We start from the raw sequence: 27634 nt of genomic DNA, 5'->3' as shown, positions 1-27634 counted from the left end.
ATGGCGGCCGGTCGTCGACATCGTCATCGTCCCCTGTGGCACAGGACATTCCATCTCGGCGATCTTTTCTTTTCCCTTCTGGCCTTTATTCCTCGCCACCACCACCCGACAAGCCACTGCCACCGACCTGTTTCGCGCTCTTCGCACCACAGATATCATCGACCCTCAGTAGCAGACAGGCGCTCTCGACGGCGGTCTTGATGCTCTGCATCTTGACGGCCTGGGGCTCCCAGACGCGGTACTCCTTCATGTCAACGACATTGCCCGTGTCGCCGTCGACGCCGAACGTGGACTTGCCCTCGGCCTGCTTCGCACGGAGCTGCGTCAGGATGCGGATCGGGCTGGCGCCGGCGTTCTGGATCAGCGTACGCGGGATCACTTCCATTGCTTCCGCGACCGCGCGGTACGGCCACTGCATGACGCCCTCGATGGATTTGGACTTCTGGGCGAGGCGGACCGAAACGGCCATCTCGGTGGCGCCGCCGCCGGGCGAGAGCCGTGGGTGGAACATGACGTTGCGGGCGACGGACATGGCGTCCTGCAGGTTGCGTTCGATCTCGTTGAGGATGTCTTTTGACGGGCCGCGGAGGAGGATTGTGCATGCTTTGGGATTCTTGCATTTCGTGATGAAGGTGAAGTACTCGTCGCCGATCTTCTCGATCTCGAACAGCCCTGCGCCGGTTCCAACGTCGGATTCGACCAGGTCGTCGACCCGGTTGACGATCGTGGCGCCCGTCGCGCGTGCGATCCGGTTGTTGTCTGTCTTGCGTACGCGCCGGAGCGCTGTGATGTTCGCTTTCACGAAGTAATGCTGCGCGAGGTCTGATACGCCTTTCTCCGTGATGACCAGGTCGGGCTTCACGGCCAGGATGGCGTCGCACATCTTCTTGACCTGCTCTTCTTCGATCTGCAGGATGCGGTTCCATGAGTCTTCGTCTGTGATCTCCACGTTGGTCTGTGACTCGCCCTTTTTGTATTCGAGGGGGCAGTCGAGGAGCACAATTCGTGGGTTCTCTATGCGTCGGCGCATCGAGGCGTGCGTGATGTCCTTGTTCAGCATCACGCCGTCCAGCACGCGTGAGTCTTCGATCTCTCCACCCGGCACTTTTTCCACCCGGGCGTATCGCTTGATGTCGATTTCTTGGGGTTTTATCGGTGAGGCTGCCTTTGCCGCGCCGTTCGGTTGAGGGGCGTTGGAGAAGAATGTCTGGTCTTGTGATACCACGCGGACAGCTTTCAGAGCTAAGGAACACATGAGATCGGAAAATCTGGAGCTGGTCTTGGTGCCAATGGAGGATTCGATGATTTGGTACATCTGCTTGTCACTGGCGGTGTCCACAGGCATCGAGATCTCTTCCACGATTGCGAGGGCGTCCGCGAGGGCTTTCTTGAACGCTTGGATAATCACAACCGGGTGGATGTTTCGTTCGAGTTGTGGAAGGGCCTGCGCTAGCATTTCTCCAGCTAGACGGGAGACGTTAGTCTTGTTTGTAGACTTCATATCAGAGGTGCATACCTAGTATTATCACAGTTGTCGTTCCATCTCCTACTTCTTCATCTTGTGTCCTGCTCAGTTCGATCATGCTCTTGGCTGCGGGGTGTGCGACCTCGATCTCTCGCAGGATGGCATGGCCGTCGTTGGTCAATACTATGCCTCCCATGGGATCCAACAACATCTTCAACATGGCTTTCGGACCGAGACATGATCTGATAATATCTGCTACCCTGGGTTCTGTCAGTCCCATGGAATTGGCGGGGTGGTGGGAGGGCACTCACGTTTTGGCCGCGGTTATATTTGAAATTTGTGCTTTTCGACCAACTTGTCTCTCACCATTGCCGGTGTCTGCGACATGTGTCAGTGGGTTGATTCTCTGTGAAGAAAGGAGAAATGCGTACTCATAACCACAACCGGTGCCTGCATCTTGCCTGCTGTTCAGGCGGCACACTTGGGAAAATAGGAGTCTTTGGACGCAAAGTTGAGGGAGCAGAGCCGGAAATATGAAATAACGGTCGACGAGGGTTCACAATGTACAATGCGATATATTCTGCTTAATGGGAGAATGAGAATAGGCTGGTGGGATATATCGATCTCCAGACAAATTCAAAAAGTCCACGGCCGCAGATCTCCAACTTTTGCGCCAAGATTATATAGCCGCTTTGGGACGAGAAATGATGCTGCCCTGTGCTCACACCGAATCGAGCGAAGTCGATGAGCTTGGCCCTCCTTGACTCGCCAGCAGTGCGGCGCGTCGAAGGTGTGGTAACTTGTACGCAGGCTGAAAGATCTCACAAGAACAGTGAAATGTAGGAAGTTAAAGTTTGGCATACGCAGGATTCTTGCCTCCTTGAGGGATAAGTTGCAAAGTTCTTAGGCGATATTTGAAAGTACGCAATGGGTATTTCTCGTCTGCAGTCGTGACATTATTTAGGATTCCAATCCTATCCCTCATCTCGATCCATATCATCACGGCCTCGCTTTCCAGTGCCGGCTTTACCTGTGCGCGTATGCCGCAGAGTTGCACCTTTCTTGCCTCTGCTTTCATGCAATTCCTTCATTTCCATCGCGGCAGCTCTCTGGGCATCACCAACACGCTCAGCCAGAACCATGACTTCCTCCTTGACGGTTTCATACTCGTTCAGCTTCTTTCCGAGTGCTCCTTCTATTCTCATCCACAGCTCAACATCATATTGGGTAACAAAAGATACTGCCTTGCCACTTTTCCCTGCTCGAGCCGTACGTCCCACTCGATGAATGTATGTTTTGCTATCATGAGGTAGGTCAAAATTTACCACAAGATCTACCGACGGGATATCAAGGCCTCGAGAAGCGACGTCGGATGCTACCAGTAAGTTCCGCGACCTTGCACGAAACTTGTTCAATGCTGCTAAGCGGGCTTGTTGAGATAGCTGGCCATGGATAGGTACCGCGGAAAACCCGAGCATTCGAAGCAGGATTGAGATCCGTTGTGCTTCGTTTACTGTTCGCGTGAATATAATGCCTGTCTGACCTGCTACTTCATTCAAAAGATGAATGAGGTAGAGATCCTTATGTTTATGTGGAATGAAGATATAGGACTGTAGGAGAGTTGACACAGTCTGGTATTTGTCTTGCGAGACTGCGACTCGCAGAGGATTTGTCAATGAAGCTCTCTGTAAAGACTCCACCTTGCTTGACATTGTGGCGGAGAAGAGATATGTCTTGCGTCCTTCCTTTGGGAGAATCTTCAATATCTTGTCCAGAATGGGTCCGAAATCAAGGTCGAGCAGTCGATCCGCCTCGTCCATGATCAAGTATTTGAGTTGTCGGAGGGAAAATCCTTTGGTGTTCTCCATATGATCCAGCAATCTCCCAGGTGTAGCCACAACAACATGGGGCTTCTTTCCAAGCGCGATTGACTGTGGAATCATGTCCATACCTCCTACCAGGACCGCACATCGGACCGCGATCAGTGATCCCAGAGCCTCGACTGCTTGGGCAATCTGATATGCCAATTCTCTTGTCGGAGCCAGTATCAACGAATGTAGTTGCTGCGGCTTGTCCATCAGCGCTTGAAGTATGGGCAGAACGAAGGCCGCAGTCTTTCCACTTCCAGTCTCCGCAAGTCCGATGAGATCTCGACCTTGTAAGGCTAAGGGTATAGATTCTGCTTGGATCGGAGTTGGCGCTTTATAGCCCAGGGCTTCGCAAGCCTCGCAAAGCGAATCAATTATGCCCAGCTCTTTGAACGTTGTTGGTGCTGACGATTTTTGATGGAGTTGCTCCCCATCATCTCCACTTCCTGTAGTGTCCTCAGAGGTGGAGGGGACGTCGTTCTCTGTATGTTTCGAAGGAGGATCTTCGGGGCTGATTCTCCTCTTTTTAAGTGGCGGCATTGTTGCTATCTTATGTATGCTAGAGATGGTTCTGGCAGGGCGCAGCCGCACTGACCGAAGATGTTTGTTTCGAATATTTTTTGCCGACCTTATAGTAAGATCTTATCAGCACGTGACTCTCGACCCGGACCAGTCTAAAACCCCACCCTGCCGCTTTAAAAAGCCTAACATCGTCCCATGGGCCATTGCTCGTACATGTTATGCATATACTTGCCATCCTAATCCTCACCTTCGACCTTCGCTTGGCCTAGTTGTCCCCCTTGCCCAAAAACTTCAGACTTCCCACGAGTCACATACTCAGACATTTTCTATGCAAAGCCAATGTTACTTGGTTATTCTTGTATTTACTGCCTCACAATATGGTCATGTAGGAATCGCCCTTGCCTAGGCGGCGTTTTCCACTTCAAGGAACTTGGTTCAATTCCAAGTGCAAGTAATTCTGGACATAGGATCATGTCTTTACGGCCAAGACCTGGTCTGATAGCATCTATCAGTCATGCCTTCGATGTTAGCCTAGCAGCAATGAGATGGGCAAAAGAACGAACCTCCCCACTTAATAGTGAACGCAAGCACTTGCACAGCGGTACGGTAAGGTTTGTAATCGGATCAACACAATCCTTATGCGTCGAATTGAAATGTCTTCAGAACAAGAATCCTCTGCTGATGACAATAAACACTATTGCTCGTCCAAACCTCACGCCTTGCCCACGATTGCGCCCACATTGATATCAAAAGGTAAGATTTTGACTTCAAGAGAGGCATAACCGGCGTATCCATGCTGCTGGTGGACGTCAATGTTGCTGACCTGTCATACCGGCCTAGTTCATCGTTGTCGGGAAATAAGCCTTGTAAACCTGCAATGCTCCCTCTACGCTTTGCACAATTCCAAAGAAGATTGTTAAGAAGAGAATCAGCATCGCGGCCCAAAAGGTATGCCATGCAAGACCGTCGCGCCTGTCCCTCCATAGCTGCCGAATTGTCCTGGGGGAGTACTCGTCGTAGAAATCCTCCAGTTCAATTAGTCGCTCTCGCCAAAACCGAAACTTCTGAATCTGCCGGTCTTTATCTCTCAAAAAACCACATTTATTCAGCTGTTGATCGATATACTGTGAGGATGATTTTCTCCTCCTGTTGAGCCACCGAATTGTCCCCTTGTCGTTCTGCGGAAACAGAAGAGCTAGTGTTTGTAGGGTCTCATCCACAAACTCTAATGGAAAGAGTCCACTAAGAGGGTCAGCTACAATTGCTAAGACATCTGACGGATGTAACTGACCTCGTGCGATGATGCTTCAGGAACGAAGCGTGGTGGAATACCGCAACCTCTTCGTCAGTGATACGAAGGTGATCTGCAAGGTTACTTGTCCATACTATCTTTATCCCTGCATTCCGATTTAAGTTGCAGCCTTTGAAATTTCTTTCCAGTCTGGCATTTGCCTCTTGATGTCCAGGCCGTACGAAGTGCCCGTTGATGAGATCCTGGATCGACCCACCTTCCCATGGAAGCTTTATCCCTGCAGAGACACCAAACTGCAACATCCCAATATTTGCCATGGACACAAGGCGTGCAGTCAGATCGATCGATGCATCAATAGCTGTCTCTAAGTTCTCAGGATTTGGTTGTGCCCACCTGGATCTAAGTTGGTTCCTGAGACGTTCTTTGGGTGTACCATTGAGGATTTCTTTCGCAATTTCCAGGATATCGCTGTGATATCTGCAAATGACATGTCGGCCTCCGTCATGCAAAGCGTGGCAGCACTCTTTTCGGTAGTACTCAAGGTATGGTTGCATATCTAGCATGGCGTCTGATTCCAGCCTCGTGTCACTACCCCATAGTTGTTTCACCAAATTTGCTCTCTGCTGACTGCAGGCCATCAATTCTTGCATAGGCAAGTTTAATTCCTCCATGTCTCAAAATAGTCGAGACTCCGAAATCTTGTCGAAACGCATTTTCCAACAACTCCTACTATCTTTAATACACGCGCACAGACAGTGATAGACAACCCTACGGTTTACAACCCTGGGACAATCCGCAGGGCTGCACAAGGTATCGTTCATCCTAACAACACTCACCGGTTTCATGCACAAGCACACGAAGGATGGCTGACTATCTGCTGGCGCAGCTATTGTTGCAGCATTGGGGTTCAAGTTCTATCCAATCGGGTCGAAAATCAGCAAGACACCGCACCTGTCACTAGTCCACGCAGAAGAATCGAGCTGCGCCCTCTTTCTAGAGCAAAAGTCATCCATGCGCGGTGACTGGACCGCGTAGTCTGCAAGACTGCCCGATACAAGGCTCAAACTATCTTCCTTCTTATTTTTGTCAACAGTCTTGAGCCTACTTTACCTTCCCCATTGCCCTCATGGACAAAATATCATTTCCGCGCTTGATAGATATAACCTTTACTCAATTTCGCTGAAATAAAGCTACTGTGTCCTCCCGTCGCCCGCCACAAGCCTCTGCACCAGCGATCATCATGTCTTAGGTACAATGAGTGATACTAACTTCAACCCATTGAAGAATTTTCTAAGCAGAGATTCGCGGTGGCCTAACTCGGAGCAATCGGTGGGAAAGAAGTATCTAACACAAAAACAAAAGACTTGTTGGGAAGCGATCGGACCTGCTCGAGAAGCTTTCGTGACCTTAGGACTAGAGATCAAGGACTATCTGAATAACAGTATTGAGCAAAGACCAGGTACTGAGCCTGTAAGCTTTTCTATCTATATGATCGGGAGGAACGCCACAAGAGCAGTGCCGACTCTTTTATTCTGCAGCGAAGACTGTCAATCCCGCAAGGTAGCACAAGACGCTGTGAATAAGAGCGGATTGCTGGACAGGTACCCTGGTATTAAGACAGGAAATGCACCACATGCACCGGAATTAGAATCTCATGGTCCTCTGCAGCCGCTCGCTCTGGATACCATGCCTCTAAACAATGCTCAGACCTCTTGTCACTCTGGTAGGGTTGGGATAATTCGTGTCGCAAATAACAAACTATTCACGTTACACAATCTCCGCAAACACTCTAAGGCTCACATAGCCACAGTAGGCGGCATTGTTCGATGCGACGAACGAACTTTCCTTTTCACGGCCGGTCACCCCTTTGAGACAGCTGTGTCCTACGTGTGCCCTGATACTACGCCCATGGAAGATGAGGGTTGGGAGCTCGACAGTGATCATGGCAGCGAAGTTACCGATTTCGACGATTGCATGGAAAGTAGCGTCGATGACAATCCTCGCACCAGCCAAGCACAACTCATCCAGAATCCTCATCGGGAGGCAGTGTCTGGAGCCGCCACCACCAGTTTGAAGGTCTCAAGAGGCCCTCTCGCCTTGAATTCAGGTGAAGTGACCGCAGATGAACACCCTATCACGGCCTTCTCTACTACCCTCGACTATGCACTCATCGAAGTCAGCACTCCCGAAGCAATGGCTTTCGGTGAAGCGGCAGAGGGTACAATGCCCCCAAATACGTGGCAGCGGGTATGCCCTATCCCGACTGGTGTCCGAGATTGTAAAATACTCTCCTTTATGGCTTCCAGTGGATCGTCAACATTCTCGACCGGGACGTTGAGCGCTACGCCGTCATTCATCCGAATGCCAAACTCAAAGAGATTTCAAATGACCTATCGGGTGGATTTCGATGCACCCATCTTTAAGGGTGATTGTGGGTCCTGGATTCTTGATGCCGAAACTCGAGGCTTATATGGGCATCTCATAGCAGGCTGTGAACGCTCCACAGTTGCGTACATTGTCCCCTCTGTTGGCGTCTTCGAGGAGGTGCAGAATCGGTTAGGGAGTAACGTCGAGTTATATTGCCACTCTGTGATGGAGACTAGACCACCGACGCCCAAGAATATTCCCCACGCCATCGAGTTCAAGGGGACTGAAAGTTCGCGCTCAAGCTTTCACAGGCGTACCGGGGCGCCAGATACTTTTGAATGCAATACATCCTTGGGAGGCCTTTCTCTTGACAACGCGACCGTCATAGGATCCCGGAAAGCGGCTAGTTTGGAATGGCAGTCAAGGTATAGTTATGGACAGACTACTCAGAAGGCCAATCATGGCTTATCCGGGCTAGACTACAACAGTAGTCCGCTGGAAGAGGACTTTCTCACCTGTCTCTTGCGTGATGACATCGAAAGTGATATCTCTCCTGAAGCAGATGCAATTGACACTTTCTTACGTGGTGCCAGCCTGCCAGCCCTCCAAGGAGGGAAAGGTGCTGCTGATATGACACCCATTGCACTATTCGATCAAAAGAAATATGGAGACATGGATGGCTGCGACAATAATACTCTGGCTCCTCTCACAGCTAAGGGGCTTTACCAGGTATTAAAGGATCTCGTAGGTACGCTCACCAAGATATGGAGAGCTGGCTGATGCATAAGTCGCGCAGACCTCACAAAGTACGGCCCATCAGAAACCCAAAGGTGCAAGGCCTGGAATTGAACCCCCGAACATGATCGGTCGACGACTAATGTCAGTTTACATCCCATATTGTGTCTGCTGAAAAATGAGAAGCTAACATGGTTGCCGCAGATGGATCCCAAATATCGACGCAAGCAGTATCAACACACTTCTATCTACAGCCTCGAAGAGATATATTCTGGTACTTCAGGCAGCGATATATCATTATCTAGTAGGTCAGAGTTTCGTCTCAGTTGCAACGCAAGTAGGTCCTCCTGACTCAATGATTTCACATTCTACCATGGAATGCTTACCAGGAATACAGACGAATCATGGTTTACCTTTCAGTCTGAGTTTCAGTCTCCCTTACTATGCTCTTCGGTCGGGGGATAAAACAAAAGATCATCGACAAGATAAGGGCGGCAAGAGTTTGAGGCATTCCCATGATGTGTCCTTTCTCTACTGGGATGCCAATGATTCCGCTCACTATTCACTATACGAGGCGCAAATTTCATGCACAATCACTGGATTGGATGAAGAATGTTGGACGGCTTATTGCTTTATTGATACCTGGTTTGACACGACAGATAGAAAGGAAAGCGTGGTTCGCTATCGCAAGGACTTTGTGGATTCCGGGGAACTATATCGTCCCGATCCACTAACGAGGGGACTCACAACCACAGATACAGATGTGATGGACCCGAGAGAATACTTCCTAATGGTACTTCGAGTTCGCCTGGCCCAAGCAACATCTGAGTGGCAGCGGCTAATTGAGAACGTGGATCAATCGGAACGAAGATTCCGGAGAGTAAGATTTTCCCAAGCATGACACGTCAACCCTTGAGATTTTTCAGGACCACGATCTCTCTAGTTAACAGCGTCGAAGCTCATTATCATGTCCAATAATCACTAATTGATATAACAGGGGCTCCAGTTCTGGGATAAAAACTTCCCTGAGCGAGCAGATGATGCCAAAGTCCAAGAAGATTCGGGGTATACCAGGAACCTTCAGAAGTTAGCAAGGGACCTCCTATTCCCCTTATCGGAGACTATACATGGGGTGGAGAGATTGCTTGATAATGATGCCATCATCTTCCGAAATCTGCCCACGTTCCAAGAGCCGCCATCCTGCGTCAAAGTGGCGCTATTGCGGCAGCTTAGAAGCCTTGTGGTGCTTCGGCAAACCTTAGAAGTTGTATCGCATCGGTGTGAAGAACACAACCGAGACGTAAGTATACTGTCCTTCGGAAATCGCGTCATAAATAGGAGCGGCTGACTCATTCTCTGCTCTTCAGCGCCGACACTACCTCAACCACTTGGCTGTCGAGTTAGGGAACAAACAAGCCCAATTGGCTACTGTGAATAAATCCCTATTGGTAATGATGATGGTAAGTCCATCTTTCGATGCAGGAAGACCATGTGCTGAAGCGGTGCTAGCTCTTTGTATCTCCTCTAGCCTTGGCTTCTGGGCTTTTCTCCTTGAAAGCGGCCGTTCTTCCCTTTCCAGCCACGTTAAGCTCATTCCTGACATGTTGGTTCACCATATTCTTGTTCCACGCAGCCTGGCTATTCATAGAAATCGACCAATCAAACGGCTCTCTGATCAAGCATTTCCGAGCCGTTGAGGTCTGGGTGCCTAAACTCCCTCGAAAAAAGACTCCTGATTTTCGAAAACCACCGCCGGATTCTGAAGCTCTCTGGGCTAACCGGGTTGACGATCTTCCCCTATTGGGCAAGGCATGCGAAGAAGAAAAAGGGGGAAATCCTATCGGCTGAGTAAGATCGAAACGGAACAAGCTTTTCTCCTCCACGAGCCCAAAATTCTGACGGTAAGATCTCTGGTGGCAATGATCTCCTTGGTGATTTTGGATATCATGATTCCCCTTTTAGAGATCCGAGGACTACCTTTTGGTGTAATTCTCACCTAGATTGTACCACAGAAGATGTTGGAACTATGGAGGAAAATGGGCATTCATGTGGTGGCATTTTGCAATCTTTACTCACAGACCCAGAAGTGTTAGTGGATATGGCATCATACTCCATACCGAGAAGCTGACAGCCTTGACGCTCTTCTAGGTGTTGTCTGCTGGATTGCTTCCAAGTGAGCTAACTCGGTGGTTTGAAGCCTTCATCCAACTAATCCGCACAGTCTCAGCTACAGGGTGTAATCAACTATGAGCCCTTTCTGTGGAGCACTTCGTGGCGTCTGAGTCATCTCCGCCATCGAGTAATATCACCAGCCTGAGAGAAGAGGTGTAGGAGGACTCCGCACAGCATACCCGGGACCAAGGGCGATTGGTTATGTTGGAGGATTTGGACTGTGCAATTGTACGGGCCAATCGATACTAGGCAAGGTAGCGTAGATGAGATTTCTGTCTTCTTCTATTCTATGGTCACCGTTCTAGTTTATATAGAAAATTACTAGGCAAATGACCTCCTGGTGCCTATTTTCCATGATTCTAAAGCATTCCAGAGGCTGTAGCACTTACGTATTGCTCGTCGTCATGAGGTTGCCTGCGCTAGTCACTTTGGCGCCAACAGGTTATCACAGCCTGCAGGGAATCAAACGCTGCAGGTATGAGAGAAGCCTCCAGGTCCGGGGCACAGGCCCAGGCCAGACCAGACTGTAGGGAGAGAACTCACAGCAAGACTACAGCTTCGGCTGGGTGCGAGGTACGCAGCCCCACATCAAGAGACGGCCAGTACATTTGGCTGGGTCCAATTCACACACCAGGAAATTGGCCCTGAGGAAACAGCAAACAAGGCTGCTCATAAAACACAGGAGAACGAGCAAGAACAAATAAGTGTAACACCCCAGGGAAGATAACCAGTGCATATCTGCACATCAACACAACATCTGATTGATGAGCAGAATCCGCAGCTACCAGTGTCTCAGTCTATGGTTGTGATAAGGTCCATCGAGGCATGAGGTACGAGGTCCAATCCACAGTTTTCCTTGTTAAGAGGCTGGCAGACGGATTGGTGCTCCGTCGTAATTGAAGCGGGTTTGAGCCTAACTGTTCGCTTTTTAGGGCACAGGAGTACTGGACTTAATTGGGAGCTGGAGATAATAACTTGAGTTGAGTTTCGAGGGTCTTGAGAGTTGGAGGTAATCATCTGGTGGTTTGTGAGGAATCGATTCCTCTTATAGGCATGAAATCGCAGCGTAATACTAATAATCTTACTTTGCGTGATGGTGTCTTTCTACAGGCTAGTATTTGTCGTATTTGTCTCTCCTTTTGCGCTCCAGTTGAAGTCTCAGGTAAGCCTTGGCGCATTGGGACTTTGTGGTTTGACATCCGAACATATCAGAAAGAAAGTACCTCGCCTCTAGGACTTCAATTTTTAGAGGCCCAGAGCAGCCCTCTAAGAGGGAGGCTGGAACTCGTTTGCTCATTCACGCAATGCGACAAAATCAAGGACATCTAAGGCTGGCCTTGGCCTGATTCTGGGAGACTTTTCTACCATCATGTTGAAATCACAGACTTGTCTAGCGGCTTGGTATTCTCTTCTCTGAAAAGGCGTCATCGGTACAAAGGACACTTAGAGTCAGAGTTCCACAGCTTCAGCATTGGAAGCTCGTATAAGAACACACTCCCCAGGGTAGTGTGATTGGCGATGCCAAGCGATTGTAAAGACCGTGGTCTACTATATCGCTTCGACGCATCCGAACTAGCTCCGAGAGCTATTCGAGCGCTATCCGAAGCGGATATGAGAGCGCCCAGGCGCTAGTCTAGTACGTACTTAGGAAACCATATAGTCTGACGAGTCCTTCGGACCGTCTTAGGAATGATCGTGTCCCCTTCCCATCACAGGAGCAAGGTAAGCGAAAATTGCGTTGGGGACCTGCTCTCGGTTTCACTTGGTGATGCTTGGCCAAGCATTGCACCATCTGAGGCGGAGGAGGTTAGTTCGGGCCCAGCCAGGCCAATCACCAAGTCTCTACCGCAATCACGACATTCAAGCAGTCTGGGCAATATTCTTATCAGCACAGTCGCCAGGATGGTTTGGCACATGACGAGATCGACATGCTTTATATAGGCTTTGCAGTGACCTTTATCAAAGCTATGTCGCTTCTCCAATATTTGCAGCCTCCACGCAGCATCCAAGTCTCACGTCGTACTTATCGCCCTAAGTCATGGCCGACTTCAAGGAACCACGTCAGGACTCGGTCTCCCGGTCCTCAGTGCACAATGCGACGGACTTTCAGGCCATCGATCCCCATAGCGGGGTTAAGCGAGGCCTCAAGACCCGCCATCTGAGTATGATGGCTTTGGCCGGCATCATTGGACCGGGCCTATTGATTGGATCTGGGGGTAAGAGACTCAATAGCCCGCTATACATGAGAAGGAGAGCTAAACGCTTTTCTTCCGCAGGTGCTCTGGCAAATGGTGGCCCAGCAGCCCTATTGATCGGGTTCGGTGTCATCGGCATCATCGCCTTCAGCATCATGCAGTCACTCGGAGAGATTACTACCCTCTATCCCAGTGGCGGCGCTTTCACCAGCCTCGCTGATCGCTTCGTGGATCCTGCGTTCGGCTGTGCTGTTGGTTGGAACTACTTCATCATATGGATCGCGGTGCTCAGCAATGAGTACAACGTTTTGTCTTCGATCTTCGTTTTCTGGAGCGACAAAGTTCCCCTTTACGGCTATTTTTTGATCTTCTGGACCGCATTTCTAGGCTTTCAGCTTCTGGGCGTCACGACATTTGGTGAAGCGGAATTTTGGCTCGCTCTGATCAAGCTTCTCGGACTCACGGCATACTTTTTGTTCTCCATCATTTACGTATCCGGCGGCCTGGTCGGCCAAGATGGAGCCTTCGGATTCCGATATTGGAATGATCCAGGAGCTTTTGCCAATGGCTTCCGTGGAGTGGCCTCGGTTTTCGTCTTCTGCTCAACCTTCTATGCAGGAGTGGAATCAGTCGCAGTAGCAGCCACGGAGACAAAGAATCCCAAGGTTGCAGTTCCGCTGGCCATCAGACAGGTCTTCTGGCGTATCATCTTCGTTTACATTGGTAGTGCAATTGCATTCGGCATGACATGCCCCTGGAATGCTGAGGCTCTGATCAATGGGAAAAGCCGAGCGCTTAAGAGCCCAATGACAATTGCAATTCAGAATGCTGGCTGGGAAAGTGGTGTCCATTTGATAAACACCTTCATATTCATCACTTGTCTGTCTGCGGTCAACAGCTCCATCTACATCGGTTCTCGAACGGTTCTCTTCATGGCGCAAGAAAGGAAGGCTCCCAAGTTCCTTGGCTACACCGATTCCCGAGGGGTTCCTGTCTACGCCATAATCTTTACGAACTTGTTCGGAGCGCTATCCATGATGAACATTTCTACAGGTGCCGGCAAAGCGTACGGATATATTGTGAATTTGTCTGGAGTCAGCACGTTTCTGGTTTGGGGTGCCATCTCTTTCATCCACATTCGTTTCCGCTCCGCCTGGAAAGCACAGAATCGTAGCCAACGTCAACTCCCCTTCAAGTCGCTGTGGTACCCCTGGAACGCTTACTTTGGTCTGAGTGCCAATGTTTTCCTTGCTTTGGTTCAAGGTTGGACAACCCTCAGCCCTTTTGACGCGGGCAATTTCGTCGACGCATACATCCTTATACCTTTGTTCCCCATCATCTATTTCGGCTACAAGTTCGTCTTCAAGACAACGTATCGCCGAGTACACGACATAGATCTAGACTATGGAAGACGTCAAGATGTTGATGGTGGAGATATGGAGGATGATAGTGGCGAGGAATACCAGACCACGGCCAAGCAGCCTTGGTGGAGGAGACTCCTGAAGAACTTTTGAATGGTCAGCAAAGCGCGATATCGATTGATGGCAGTCGTTAATACACCAAACAGCGCTCAACCAATGCCTTGATATGAGATTTTGGGGATATAAATGTGGAGTATTGTACATTTGTCAGCGTATATTTCTAGCCACAGTTTCTGAAATTGCTTCTAGACATCTCCGCGAAATAGATATTCTCATCTAATGTACTCTACTCTTTACTTAAAATCCAAATCACTCCCATCAAGCATCTTTGGTCAAGCATAGCATATTGCGAACACTTCCTGAATCTAGTCTGGGGGTATCTCTACTCAACACCTGAAATATTGTACACGCTAACTATCCAATGAGTACTCCCCTGGTCTGAACTCTTAGTTATGATGCTGCTGCCACGCTGGAACTAGCCGCGGCGCTCGCCGCGGAACAGGCGTAGTACTCAGTGTTCTTCAAGACAGCCAAGCCGGTCATGATGATCTCGTCGATAGCATCTTGTGGCAGATCCCTGTCGACGAAATCAATGGCGCAAACGTTCTTGAAGCTGCACTTTGGCCTGAACCGCGCAATTGGAAGGCCGTTCTCATCGATAAGATAGTGATCCAGTACGACCCAGGGTGTTCGTCGCTGCCACGTCAATGTGCGTCCGCCGAAGGCAGGCGACGTATATGGTAGGTCGCAGCATTTCCAGTTTTTACTCTTGACGTGAATAGTGCCGTGCTCGGTGTCTGCCTCAATAGCCCTCGTCATGGGGCTAAATTTGATGGTGCCCACGGTCTCGTTGTTGCGCGCCGGGCTGCGGAAAGTCAGGTTCGGCCGCCGGAATCTTATATCGATGTCGTATAGCACCGTGCTGTTGTCCTCGTCCAGGATCTGCGCTTTGCGGCCTTTCAGGCCGTCTGTGCGAAGATGCATCGTTCGTGTTTCTTTGGTTTCAAACTCTTGTGCTTTTTCTGACTGTTGGTGTTGGTCAGCATTGGTGGCTCCAGTGGTACAGCCATGGGGAATCTTTGTAGGGCAGGACACTTTCACATACCTTCTTGTCATCTTTCCGCCCAAAGAAACTAGGCATTTTGATTGAATTGCTAGAATGAAATTCTCTGAGCTGATGTATTAAGGTAATTTGATATGGTAGCGAGATGTTTACTGTTGATTTCGATTGTAGTTGGGAATTCTGATCCATTGAGAGGGCGAACTTGGCAGGGCATTTATCTCCATGTGAGCACTCAGCTCCTGTGGCTATGACGCACGTGCATATCTATTCCCAAAGCAAACATTGCTCGAGTAACTCCGTAGCCAATGGATGGAAGGATGGATTCTGGAATCGTTGGCGCCGATCGAGCGGGCTGTGTACCATAATTATCTAGTTGGGAGTTTTGTGCTTCTGCGTTGTCCTTGGGCTCAGCCAACCGCAGCGGCCAAACCCTCTAATTAAGACCCGCCGTAACTTTACCCCTTTAGGTGGTATGTAGCGCTCCCTCTGCGCTCGGAAGATGGCGCTGGGAACACCTTTGACCGTTCAGCTTTCGGCACGGGATGCACCCAGTTTGATTTTAGTTTCGAAAGATGTTCTTAGCCACATTCAAAGCCTCAGAAAGCGGCAAGTTAACGTTGTTTTGATGATCTGGGAGCATCATTTGACCCCATAGAAGCTCAAGAAGGGCTATGCTGCAACAGGTGCTCGTCCGTAGCGACTAACCAATACTGGTGCTACGCTTCGCTGCAGCTTTGCGAATGTTTGAATTTTCCGTCGGTAAACTCCTGGCCTGATGTATAACGTAACATCGAGGTTCTCAACCCCTAGGGCTCAAATCGATGTCCATCGGTCGGTTCTGGTAATTTGAATATGTCTCAAGAGCCACATTCCAAATAGCCTTGTCAAGATGCCAGGGGTACCTTCCGGGCGAGCATGCGCGCAATGTAGAAAACAGAAAAAGAAGGTGAGTCAACTGAGGAAATTCTGTAAGAAAAGAAAAGGAAGACTGATCAGAAGAGCAGTGTGATGAGACGAAACCGATCTGTTCAAGATGTAGGCGGCTTGGAATTGCTTGTACTGGCTCCGGGGAGCGGAGATATAAGTTTAAAAGCCAGTTCTCAGATAACGAGATGTCAACGTCGTCCTCCGCTAGTCCAGTCAAGCGGTCTCCACCACTGGAGGTCGTTCCCTCACCCAGCAATGATTTTACCATTTTCGTCGGTGGCGTTATCGATAGGGTCAAATTCACGCTGGATTCAGATCTCAGGTATAGCTTGACTTGGGCGTTTGGTGGATACCTGCTAGAAGTGCCGAAACGTCTTGGTGTGAACCCAGCTTTGGATGCTGCAGCAAGTGCACTCGTCGCGTCCCATCGTCGTTTTAATAGTGGCATAAAAGTGGCCTCCGTGGATGAATTGACGAAATACCAATATGCATTGAGCCAGCTTAGGTCTACTTTAGATGACTCTGCCTTAGCTGCTAGCGCCAACACACTCTGTGCTGTAATGCTGTTGATGATATGCCAGGTGAGTCACACAAGCGAGGTTTGGCAGCATGCATGCTAAAAGACCGACAGTATTTTATTGGCTTGATTGGGAATGCATTCACAAGCCACTCGGATGGTGCAGCACAGATACTCAAGGCCAAAGGCAGCCGGTACAACGAAGCAGATGACTTCGAGGCTGCAATGATTCTTTCGTTGCGGGGACCAATTGTATGAATATGAAGACTCTCCAACCCCAAATTGATCTAACTTCTCACCGGCAGCTTTTCGAAGGACTTTTCAATCGAAAAATCCGTTTCAGAAACGACGAATGGGATCACCTTATAAAAAACAGACTTGAAAATGTGACTGATGTTGGAAAAATGTTATGTTGTCTGGCTCGAGTCCCAGAAATCGCAGAACGTCGTCATCGTGCCCTGACGAATGGAGAGGAGTACCAATTTTCAGACTTGCGCAATGAATCAGCAGAGATTTACGATGTCTCAGTCAACATTTCAAAAAATCTTCAACAACTCTATATGGATGCCGGATCCAAGGCAACGGATTCTTCGGGCACGAAATGCAGATCGGTCTGCTCCCCACGCGACTGGATCCTGTATGCAAACTATCAACGGCTGTATGGACTCAGTCTGTTCACCGTTTGTTTCCTTAACTGTTTGCTTCGATCCTTCACCTCGTCCAACGAAACACAGGCTGGCCTCTGTGTCGAAGTCGCGTATTACACGAACGAAATAATCACCCTGGCTCATGAGTCAGATGCATTCAGGCCACTTGGCTCTTCGTACCTGATCCTTTGTCTCTTTATTGCATGGCTCAGCGGGCCTGACAATCGAACAAGAGAACAAATTATTGAGCTGTGGGAAGGCTGCTGCTCTGATGTACCGAGCATTAAACCACGAATACAAGAATTGGAAGCCACACCATTTGGATACACCATTGTCGATATTTTGGACGGGATTTCGACCAAATGGGCAATCCTGTCAACCGAAGGGGCGGATTTTGAACGCGAACCTCAGTCACGCGATCGTCCATCGTGATTGACTCAAGCAATGTTCTTTCATGGAGATGGTGCACAAGTTTCTGGCAGCCCTGGAACTCCATCATGTCGCAATTCTGCAATTCAGATACCGTCAGGACCCCTGATTGGAGAATTATCGTCACCGGAACCATGGACTCACGGCTCAACTATAGCAGCCTGATGTCTGTCCCTCTTTATAGGGGTTCAGCACCATCAGCATCCACCTCATCGATATCGAAGTTCGGGATCATGCTCAGATGAGTCGGGAGGACCAAGTATGACGTGACATTCCTATCGCTAATTAGGTAATGATCCATCCCAAAGCAGAAATTTGTCCATAGTTGCCCATCCAGCAAATCCTGTGACAGCTCCGTGACAGCGATCCGGCAAAGCTTGTCACTACCACCACACATACTATTCCTCCGCTAGCGGCAATTAACTTTGATCTAAGCAACCTGTCAATTTCCTCGACCGAGAGGGTTATTTGTGAGTCTGTCCGGCCAGCGGGTTCAGTCCATTCGGATGACAATTATGGAACGAGCCGGATGTCAGGGCCCTATTGATTCCTAGCTCTAAAGTCCTCTCCTTTGGCCTTGCCATTCCTCCGTCAAGATTCCTCAATGCCGAAGGGGTCCAACTCCGGATCTTCGTGCCTTGTGTACTCCATCCAAATCGATATGTCGCTTGCGATTTTCTCACCATGAATCTTTTTGACAAAAGCAAACATCAAGTCAGTCCCAGAACAAACCCCAGAAGAAGTCCAAATATTCCCATCGACCACCCATCGAGCTTTGGGCACCCACTCCACTTGAGGCCTCCAGAGGGGGATGACCTTCCAAGCACCTTTAAATGTTGTTGCTTTCTTCCCATCAAGCAGACCGGTCTGTGAGGTAACACCAGCTCCAGTGCAAACTGTGATGAGGTATTGTAGCTTTGGGTACTGGGCCAAGATGAATTTGACGATCGGGTCAACAACCGCAGGGTCTGGCTTGCCAACATTGATTGGGTCTGGATCAAAACATCCCATTCCACCAGGGATAATAAGCACATCCAGTTGAGGTGCGGCCTCGAAGGTATGGGTCGGCTGCAGGGTCTGCGATGTAGTGAAAGGCAGCATACCCATTTGAGCGGGCCATTTCTTGGGGAATGTCGAGACTGGAGATATAGTCTGAGCTATGACTGAGAGGCTGATACCTTCGACGTGTGTTGAGAGGACATTCAGAACGTCAATGGGTCCACAGACATCGATCAGCTGGAAACCATCATACAGCACGACGCCATACTTCTTGGGAATGGCAGACATGTTCTGGGCCAAGCGTTGGTCAGAGGTAGAAGATTGACAATACCTTCTTCCGACGGTCTTAAAGGCTTTCGAAGTATGACAGAGCATGTTGCATCTACAACTACCTCGGAATACATGGTATATATATCAAATCAGTTCACAGGTGCCGGAAACAATATGAACCGTGGCTCTGCCTTCGAGCGGCTTGCAATTGTGATCCGAACATACCTCCAGGGAGCATAGACACCCCGCCTCGGCATGATACACATGGCTCCAAGGGCACATCGCGTAGAAATTGGGACAGTCACTTACCGATCACTTTGTGAATTCTCCTGTAGTCCGTTGCTTCATAGGTGGGTTTTAGCAGGACTGATGGAGAAATGAAAGGCTCAACACAGTCCCATCTTTGGGCGATTTGAGGGGAACCTGCACCTCCAAAAGCAGACTTTTGCTGTGTATTGAGCATTACAGTGTGCCGGAAAGGATCCAGGCCGTTTTTCGCCCTTGGGCGCCTGACAAACTAGCATGAAATTACAAAGAATACCGGCTCGTTTCACCTTCCGCGTTTTGCCCTCAGACCGAGTCCCAAGGATTTCGACAACACTTTATTGAATCATCCATGTCAAATGGCCAAACCGAGACACTGTACTTCCGCACACCATGTGCATTCCCAAATCCGACAGGTAGTCTCATCACCCTCGGAGCGACATGCTGGGCCTGATAAATGGACTGTGTCCGACCAATAGATGAATACCTACGTTGCTGGCAAAACCTGGCCCTCGAGACCCAGTAGCACAGCCGAATGGAGAGTCTGGCACATTTACGATGAACGGGTGCTCAAAGAGAGTGAAGCGGACGGATCGAGCTTGTAAGCCTTGCCGTGATCTGAAAGTTAGGTGCATCCCATGTCCTGAAAGAGGCGATCTATGTCAAAAATGCCAAAGGTCGGGTGCCCATTGCGTTTTCGAGGAGTTGCGTCCACGAAAGCAGAGGAAGTCGGCTGCGGACCGTGCCACAGTGACTGCCCTTGAGGCTAAAGTCTCTGACTTGGCTCTACAATTGGAACAAAGCAAGCGCTGCCGCCAACCTGAAAGACGACCAGTAGCTCTCAGTTCCTCTGAGTCTGATGCGATCACGATCGATCAAACCCACGTCCCAGTGCTCTTGAATGGCTCGAATGAGCAGACGACCAACCATCACCCATTGCCACTGCCTAGTCGTCAGGAACCTCAGCTGTCAATGACCTGTGGCTTAGATGGTCAAGGCAAACATCCCATATCACGAATGCTCCAAGACGGCGCTCTCAGCTACAACGACGCCACATTCTACTTGTCCAAATATCGTCGGATGTGCGACTACTCGCCATTCGTCATGATATCTGAAGATAGTACCGTTGATTCAATGGCCCAACAACGACCATTCCTCCTGCACGCGGTGCTCGCTATTTCGACGCAGGAGAACAAGGATCTGCAGAGAAGATTCGAGTCAGGCTTCCGCGAGTCATTACTACGATCTGTCACGATCGAAGGAGAGAAAAGTATAGACTTGCTACAGGCCTTCGTCGTCTACTTGGCCTGGTATCACTTCTTCTACATCCCGATGAAACAACAATTCAATCAACTGCTTCAAATAGCCATCAGTATGTGCATCGATATGGGCCTCGACCACCCTCCCAGCGAGGCAGCCGCTCGCAAAATCGGACTCCAGTTGGAGCACCACTACACCGTAGGGGGGTTGAAATGCGACAGATTCTTCAGCAAGGCTGCCAGGCGTGTATATCTTGGATGCCACTACCTTTCTGCCACCTCTTCATGGATATGGCGCAAACCCAACAATCTTCACTGCACGGAATACTTGATGGAATGCGCTGAATCCCTGGCAAAGGATCCAGAGTATGAAACGGACGTCCTCATCCTTCCGCTCATCCAATCTCAAACGCTGGGCGACCAGTACCATGAAGTCTTTTTATCAAGCAATTTCGACTACTCCAGACCTTCGTGCTCAGCGAGGACCAAGGAGAAATTGAACACCTTTCGCACGACAATGGACACGCTCCTGTCCACGAACAGTGCCTTAGACAGCATGACGCTAAGCCTAGCAACACAATTCGCGACCTCCCACGCCCACGAGATGGATCACCTGAACCCGTGCCTCTCGAACAAGCATTTCGTCCCCGGAGACCTCAAAGACTGGGCGTCCAACATATCCAGCCAGCACGACGTGCTGATGGTCTGTCTCGACGCCGCCACCGCATTCATCGAGACATTCCTCTCTCTCCCGTTAACCGAGTACCCGAAGCTCTCAGTCCTCCAATGGTGGGGATTGATCTGCAACACCGCATTCCTGTACCGCCTATCTCTCGGCACGCCCAAACTGCGACAGTGGAATGTAACAATCGCCCGAGACGCCGCGAGATTGGAGCTGTACCTGGAGCTTCTCTGCTATCGCATGCAATGCATCACGGGATCGACGTCGGAGATCGCCACCGGGAGGGACTTGTTTTCGCTCATGTGTCCGATCTTCGGCAACGTGAAGAACACGTACGAACGGCTGAAGAAGCTGCCGCAGAGCTCTAGCGCTATCGATGAGCAGCCTGTACATGCGAAGGCGTTTACCGCGGAGGGTACAAGTGTGATCGGAGGCGTTGTTGATAGCGGAACTGCCGCGCAATCAGGGGGTCATGTCTCCAGCCACCACCACCACCACCACCACCACCAGCAGGCAAATGCAGACATGATGATCAAGCCAAGCCAATGCCCAGCATTCAGGTATTGGTCACAAGCGCCAGATCTCGCCGACAGTGACGATGTGGACGGCAGTGAACTGAGGACACCCGAACCAGTCGACCTCAATTTATTCCTGGACCTCGACGCCCTGGGCAACGACGCCTCGTGGCTCGACGACATGTCCCACGTCAACTGGGAATTCAATCATGCACCGTCTAACATGCATTGACTCATCTCTTCAGGAGTAGCATAAGCCACCCTCGGTCTGCTTTCTGTTTGCCTTGCCAGGCCTCCACGAATGAGTGAGTCTTATCTGGTTGGTGCACGTTAAAACAGGAGGCGGAAACAAGTGAGCGAATAAATACGTGAGAATTGCAACTGTTTGGCTGGAGGTACGCGGTGGACATGCAAAATAAATCAAATATAAATTTATATGGACACAAAGAAGATTGAGAAGCCTCTCTCAGTCAATATCGCAGTTTGTCACATCCATGATTGCTGAATTGTCCCAGTCAACCACATCTCAATGCCCGATGCATCTCAACGCTGCTTTCTCCAATGCCTCATTACAGTCACCAGTACACAATATAACCAGATGAAGTGATCTAAGCTGCTCGGTCCGGCGGAATCTCAGAAGCCAAAACTATCCAGCAAGCTATCCGCGCTAGGTTCTTCGAACTGCGTCGGCGGAGGTTTCGCCCTTTCCATTTTGTTCTTGTTCGGAATCTTCACGTCTCCCTCATCTATAGTAGTAGACTGCAACTCTCGACTCAGGCCAGATAGTGCCTCACATTGCTGCGCTTCTGCTTCGTCGGCTTCTCGCTCGAGATCGATGAATGTCTTGCGCCGTTGGATCCCGATTTGTAGTGCTGGTATAGTAGCTTCGCCCACAGATCTTCGATGGCCTAGTGGGTTGGCTGACTCGAGAGGAATAAATTCCCAGGTCTGGACGAGTGTGAGCGCGAGCGCATCACAGCCCATATGTCGGTATAGCCTGACGCAGCGCATGACGAAAGCCCATTCGTCTTTTGCACTCACGCCGCCACCGTAACGCCATTGATTCTTCTTAACCAGCTGGGTGCGAAGTTGTGTGTACAAGGTCGTCAGGAGTGGGTCATTTGAGGCGTAGCTGAGGCTGTTCACCATTTGAGGACTGCTGCCCCTACTGTCGGAGTCGACCTCCTCGACGATGTCGCAGAGTGGTTTGCCGATCACGTTGTGTAGTGGATATGCGAGGGACTGGATTGCGAGCGAGGGCAAACCGAGTGAGTTGTACGCCCAGCTGGCCAGCCAGCGGCCCTGTACACTTTCAAGTGCTAGTGGCAGGACAGTCTCATTGATGAGCCGTGACAGGACGGCAGAAGACGATGCAGAGCTCTGCTGCAGATCGCCATCGTTGGAGAAGACGCGTGCGAGAGCAATGGCCAGTTGCAAGTCTTTCAGCTGGTGCACGCAGACATTGACCGCATCCCAGAGGCTTCCTCCGAGTAGGAAGAACGCGGCAGCATAATGGAAACGACGCTTGCTAAGGAGGGCGTAAGCGTTCTTCAAGGCGCTCGATTTCCAGCGGGGTTCGTTGAAATTATTCATCAGCAATTTCAATGTGTTCTCCTTCTCGCGCACCCCGACTGCCATGCGCCATAGGCCTTGCAGAACATTCTTCTTGCCTAGTGCAAGGTAATACAGCGAGCAGTCCACCGGGTTACGGTCTTCGTTCCGCGTGTATTCTGTCCGGCCGATGTTTTCCATTTGAAGGCGCAAGGACTCTGGATCAGATAGCCAGCAGAACATTCCCGATTTACGGGCTGCCTCCCAAGTCAACTTCCCTCCATGGAAGCGGGTAACTAGATCGATTAGGATCTCCTGGGACGTGCTGAGTGAGGCGAAAGCTATTGCACTCCAGGCGACCGAGTCGTCACCTGAAGTGTAGAAGGCGTGGAGATAGCGAAGACCGTTGGTGTCTATCGATTGCTCGTGCTTCTCAAGTTCCACGAAAACTTGAATTTCTGCAGACAGTTTTGCTTTGTCAGCATCACTTAGCTGCCATATGTCGTTTCTCTTCACGTTCTTGACCAGGCCTTCAGCAATGTCTCCAATAGTCCCCTGCTCTGTCTCGCCATTTGTAAGCCCATTGGTTCCATTGTGGAAACTTGTCTTTGATCCTGCCTCATTTGCTAACCCTATTGTATCAAGCTGAAGGTCTAGAAAACTCGGAAGGTCATCTCCTTCACTGAAAAACTTCAGATCCCGGTGGAGTCGATGAATTATATCCTTAGTCTGACGAAAGTAACCCAGTAATGCTAGAAGGGAGAGATATGTAGGGTGAAATATAGGTAACAAGGAGTTGAGCATTGCCATGACAGCGGAAGTCGCATTATTCTTGAGTTTGGAATGTACTTCATGAAGAGACCTTGCATCTCTGTTATGATGAGTCCTCGCATAGCCTTCAAAGATGAAGAATTGGACACCCGATCCGACGACAAGGTCACCACTTCTGAGCCAGCACAAATCTGCTATTGATTGGGTGGTAACGTCTCTTATTCGAATATGACGGAGGTCGACCCACGCTGGCTCAAGACCAGGGTAGGCATATCTTACCTGGCCCAAGACAACAATGTGGTAGTCGAAGCAAATTGCAACCAGTGGGTGGCCTTGCGGTGAGAGAGCCCAAGCAAATGTTTTGACGGTGTCTGTACCGTCCAATTCGTGCTCATATTCCCATACACCAGTCTTTGCGTCCCAGATACTGAGGCTATTGCTATCCTCATTGACGAGGATCACCTTACCAGTGCCACTAGCACTCATGGCTCTAGGTCTTTGTATGCTTGTTTCAAGGAGTGCACCGGTGGAGAGTCGCGGTTTTGTTGAATCTGGTTCTTCGAATGATCTAACCATTTCGACAATACCATCTTTTGCAAGTGCAGCAGTGAAACCTAATGCACTCGTTTCTTGGGGTTTTGCGGGCTGGGCACTCGAGCTCATGTTATCACAAACAGATACAAGAGAGTTGTATCTGTTGTGCACATGTAGTTTGACCTCCCCTAGAGAACGAATCATCTCTGGGAATCGATTGGCTGAACTTGGGCGACTATCATCTAACGCCGGCAAAAGGAATTCCCATGCTTCTGTAGTACGATCTGGATAATAGCCAATAATTACTCGGCTGGTAAGTGCTCTCTCACTTACGACACGGCTCTGGGTTATGCGCTCTGGAATTTGGCCATGGAGCTCAAGTCTTCCCAGTCGTTCCGCTTTCGCTTCTCGCACATCCCACAGTTCCAGGCCATGTGAATGCAAGATGACAGCATAACGGCCGCGTGACAGAACCACGGCATCTTTGATGTCTTCGTTAGCTGCAAATGTACTTCTCCGGAGCAGCGGGGCGGAGGAGTGAGTATCTTTTTGTTGCCAGAGGCTGACATGGCCTTCGTCGGTGGCAGAGAGCACGATAGTGCCTCGCACATTCCTTACAATACGCTGTATAGGGTCACTATGGCCCGCGAGCGACGATATCAAATGTGCACGGCTCTTTCGAATAGCAGTATCGAATAGGTGAGTGATCTGGCTGTCATACCAATCAATATCGCCAGCATAAGAGTGTAAGAGGATTGATAAGGAGGAAGGTTGGGAGCCTCCTGCGAAGACGCAGAATTGCACATAATCATCCAGGGGATCGCTCAGTAGTGGCACCCTGATGTCCATGCCATCGACATGAGATATGTGGAAAACGGCTGGGAGAATTCTATTCTTGTAGCCAGCATTTTCCAGTCCCCATACAGACATATGACCGAGTCCATCCAGGACTATACAGATTTCCGGACTTCGATTGGCAATTTCAATGAGGTGCTCAAGTGCGTGGTCTGCTGATTTGGCATTGGAACCTTGGACGGCCTTTTCGGTGGCACTAGCGAAATCTCGGCTATCGAGGATGAAGGCAAAGCGTCGTCTGCTCATGGAACCAACACTCAGCCTTCTTGGTTGGATCGAGGCATTCATATTAATGGTGGCCACCTCTTGTAGAACGGATAGGGCGTGGGGATCAAAGGCAGTCCACACACGAATGTTATCGTCGGAGCAGAAAGTATAAAGTAGGTTATCAAGGCTCTGCTCTTCATGCCAGGGTTTCCGCCAATGCAGGTTTGTGACAGTGGATGGGTGAGGAAGATAGCTGACATCAAACCTCGTGCCATCGGTCTCGTAAGATAACCTTCTCCAGAGTTTGACCAGCCTGTCATGTTGACCTACGGATGCAATAAGGCCGCTGTCCGGAGAGAGGTAAGCGAGGACAGTCGGATAAGCCAGCTTTTGATCCCATGTAACAATGGGGTTGCCGGAGTCGGGTATATACCACAGAACCAATCTTGAGCCACCCAGCAGCAGTTCCTCGGTGGAACCTCCCCATGATAGGGAGGTGACTTTGAGTGCATTGGGATTCCTCAGTTCTTGGACCTGGACCCAGCGAAGTACACCTTCTTCACGGCCAACAGGTCTGTAGATGTACACATTGTCTGGATCACACAGAGCAATGCGCCCGGTAGTCTCATCAAGTGTTATCGCAGAGATGGTCTCGACTGTATCGACGTAGATGGTTTGGAGAATGGTCTGGGGACCGCTAAGGATGATGGCCGCATTGCCGGAGATGTATGCCTGCAGAGTGGGTCACAATTAGGGTCCGGACTGTCAGGATCTAACATGGTGGCCCTTACAACAATGCGAAGGCCGTCCCAATGCGCAGTACAAAGAGCCTGTCGCGTTGATTGGGGACGGCCAGGGAGGATGGCTCTCATGGGGAGGAGCAGAGCGTCAAGGGTGTCCAGTCAGTTGCTCGCATGGTAGGAGTAGTTTCAAGGAGATGCGCGGAACCTAGGGAGTAAATGGAACAGAGAGTAGCAGCGGTAGCAGTACTAGAGTAAATCACTTAACAGTGCAATTGAATGTTGGTGAGATGTTGCGAATGCAGTGGTGTTGCCTTTGTCCACGTTCACAGGTCACATGTTGGCGCGTTCAAAAGAAAAGTGACGCGAGGCTCCGCGCCGAGGTTTTTGGGGAAGGAACGTGGGGGAGGACGAGGAAGGAGGGACCAGTGACTCTAGTCGTGACTCGGGGCTAACGTCACGCAAGGCTGCCTTCTGCCTTCTACCTAGTTCGACGCCTTGCTACAAGCTTTCACTCAATCGATTACATCAACTAGGTTTCTTCCTTATATCCAACAGGATCTGTTCTACTACAATTCATCAGACCAGAATCTCAGCATTCTCATCAAACTCATCAAAAATGGCCTACAAAACTTATATTCCACTTGGTATATATCATCGACACGGTCATCAATTCATTAACCCACTAACATCCACTATACAGAGAACAACCCAGATGTGATGACGAAGCTCGCTCATCAATTGGGCCTTTCTCCAGTCTTATCCTTCCATGACGTCTTCAGCCTGACCGAACCCAGTCTGATCGCTATGCTTCCCCGACCAGCAAGTGCCCTTCTCTTCATCTACCCGGAAACAGACCTCTCCCGAGCATACAGTGCCCAAGAGAGAGCATCTGACAAAGCATACAATGGATCTGGCCCCGATGAACCAGTCATCTGGTATCCTCAGCTCATCACACATGCCTGCGGCCTGATGGGTTTGCTTCACTGCACGACCAACAGCCCCGCTGCGGAATTGATTCAAGCGGACAGCGAACTTGACAAGTTCCGAAAGGCAATTCTCCCCCTCAAGCCCACCGAGCGAGGCCAATACGTGCATGATTCCGACATCTTGGAGAAGGCTCATGCCGTGGCTGCTCAAGCTGGAGACACCATCGCGCCCGCTCTAGGTGAAGACCCTGGCCATGCTTTCATTGCGTTCGTGAAGGGAAAGGATGGTCATTTGTATGAATTGAATGGTTGTAGAAAAGGCCCTGTCGATCGTGGTATTCTAGAAGAAGATGAGGACGTCTTGAGCGACAACGCTCTGGCTCTGGGCCCATTACCATATCTCAAGCGTGAGGAGAAAGCCGGAAATGGTGTGCTCAATTTCAGCTGCACCGTCCTTGCTCCCAGCATTGATGGTTGA

At 50.0% G+C, this 27634-nt stretch overlaps 11 protein-coding genes across 11 annotated transcripts; 5 read left to right on the top strand and 6 right to left on the bottom strand.

Moving 5' to 3' along the window:
- Positions 1-85: 85 nt before the first annotated feature.
- Positions 86-1685, bottom strand: A1O9_02392 (T-complex protein 1 subunit gamma; the record flags this gene model as incomplete). The annotated part of the gene is made up of 2 exons (XM_013407966.1): positions 86-1464; positions 1517-1685. The coding sequence occupies 2 exons, from the start codon at positions 1683-1685 to the stop codon at positions 86-88; spliced, it is 1548 nt and encodes a 515-aa protein (XP_013263420.1).
- A 754-nt stretch (positions 1686-2439) lies between these two features.
- A1O9_02391 (ATP-dependent rRNA helicase RRP3) lies at positions 2440-3873 on the bottom strand (the record flags this gene model as incomplete). The annotated part of the gene is made up of 1 exon (XM_013407965.1): positions 2440-3873. One exon carries the CDS (start codon positions 3871-3873, stop codon positions 2440-2442), a length of 1434 nt encoding a protein of 477 aa, XP_013263419.1.
- An 818-nt stretch (positions 3874-4691) lies between these two features.
- A1O9_02390 (uncharacterized protein) lies at positions 4692-5778 on the bottom strand (the record flags this gene model as incomplete). The annotated part of the gene is made up of 2 exons (XM_013407964.1): positions 4692-5097; positions 5147-5778. The coding sequence occupies 2 exons, from the start codon at positions 5776-5778 to the stop codon at positions 4692-4694; spliced, it is 1038 nt and encodes a 345-aa protein (XP_013263418.1).
- A 583-nt stretch (positions 5779-6361) lies between these two features.
- A1O9_02389 (uncharacterized protein) lies at positions 6362-10057 on the top strand (the record flags this gene model as incomplete). The annotated part of the gene is made up of 7 exons (XM_013407963.1): positions 6362-8203; positions 8271-8353; positions 8414-8546; positions 8607-9089; positions 9207-9509; positions 9577-9669; positions 9719-10057. 7 exons carry the CDS (start codon positions 6362-6364, stop codon positions 10055-10057), a joined length of 3276 nt encoding a protein of 1091 aa, XP_013263417.1.
- Positions 10058-12419: 2362 nt separating this feature from the next.
- A1O9_02388 (uncharacterized protein) lies at positions 12420-14090 on the top strand (the record flags this gene model as incomplete). The annotated part of the gene is made up of 2 exons (XM_013407962.1): positions 12420-12597; positions 12658-14090. 2 exons carry the CDS (start codon positions 12420-12422, stop codon positions 14088-14090), a joined length of 1611 nt encoding a protein of 536 aa, XP_013263416.1.
- A 357-nt stretch (positions 14091-14447) lies between these two features.
- On the bottom strand, positions 14448-15138 carry A1O9_02387 (uncharacterized protein; the record flags this gene model as incomplete). The annotated part of the gene is made up of 2 exons (XM_013407961.1): positions 14448-15023; positions 15103-15138. The coding sequence occupies 2 exons, from the start codon at positions 15136-15138 to the stop codon at positions 14448-14450; spliced, it is 612 nt and encodes a 203-aa protein (XP_013263415.1).
- Positions 15139-16172: 1034 nt separating this feature from the next.
- A1O9_02386 (uncharacterized protein) lies at positions 16173-17583 on the top strand (the record flags this gene model as incomplete). The annotated part of the gene is made up of 3 exons (XM_013407960.1): positions 16173-16568; positions 16619-16756; positions 16810-17583. 3 exons carry the CDS (start codon positions 16173-16175, stop codon positions 17581-17583), a joined length of 1308 nt encoding a protein of 435 aa, XP_013263414.1.
- A 588-nt stretch (positions 17584-18171) lies between these two features.
- On the bottom strand, positions 18172-18867 carry A1O9_02385 (uncharacterized protein; the record flags this gene model as incomplete). Its single annotated transcript, XM_013407959.1, has 1 exon — positions 18172-18867. One exon carries the CDS (start codon positions 18865-18867, stop codon positions 18172-18174), a length of 696 nt encoding a protein of 231 aa, XP_013263413.1.
- Positions 18868-19592: 725 nt separating this feature from the next.
- On the top strand, positions 19593-21801 carry A1O9_02384 (uncharacterized protein; the record flags this gene model as incomplete). Its single annotated transcript, XM_013407958.1, has 2 exons — positions 19593-19714; positions 19791-21801. The coding sequence occupies 2 exons, from the start codon at positions 19593-19595 to the stop codon at positions 21799-21801; spliced, it is 2133 nt and encodes a 710-aa protein (XP_013263412.1).
- Positions 21802-22202: 401 nt separating this feature from the next.
- Positions 22203-26359, bottom strand: A1O9_02383 (uncharacterized protein; the record flags this gene model as incomplete). The annotated part of the gene is made up of 2 exons (XM_013407957.1): positions 22203-26219; positions 26279-26359. 2 exons carry the CDS (start codon positions 26357-26359, stop codon positions 22203-22205), a joined length of 4098 nt encoding a protein of 1365 aa, XP_013263411.1.
- A 487-nt stretch (positions 26360-26846) lies between these two features.
- On the top strand, positions 26847-27634 carry A1O9_02382 (uncharacterized protein; the record flags this gene model as incomplete). The annotated part of the gene is made up of 2 exons (XM_013407956.1): positions 26847-26874; positions 26931-27634. 2 exons carry the CDS (start codon positions 26847-26849, stop codon positions 27632-27634), a joined length of 732 nt encoding a protein of 243 aa, XP_013263410.1.

This window comes from Exophiala aquamarina (assembly GCF_000709125.1).
Source record: "Exophiala aquamarina CBS 119918 chromosome Unknown aczIA-supercont1.2, whole genome shotgun sequence".
NCBI classification, from domain to species: Eukaryota; Fungi; Ascomycota; class Eurotiomycetes; order Chaetothyriales; family Herpotrichiellaceae; genus Exophiala; species Exophiala aquamarina.
Note: the sequence above shows the minus strand (reverse complement) of the source record. Positions and strands in the feature narration are given on the sequence as shown.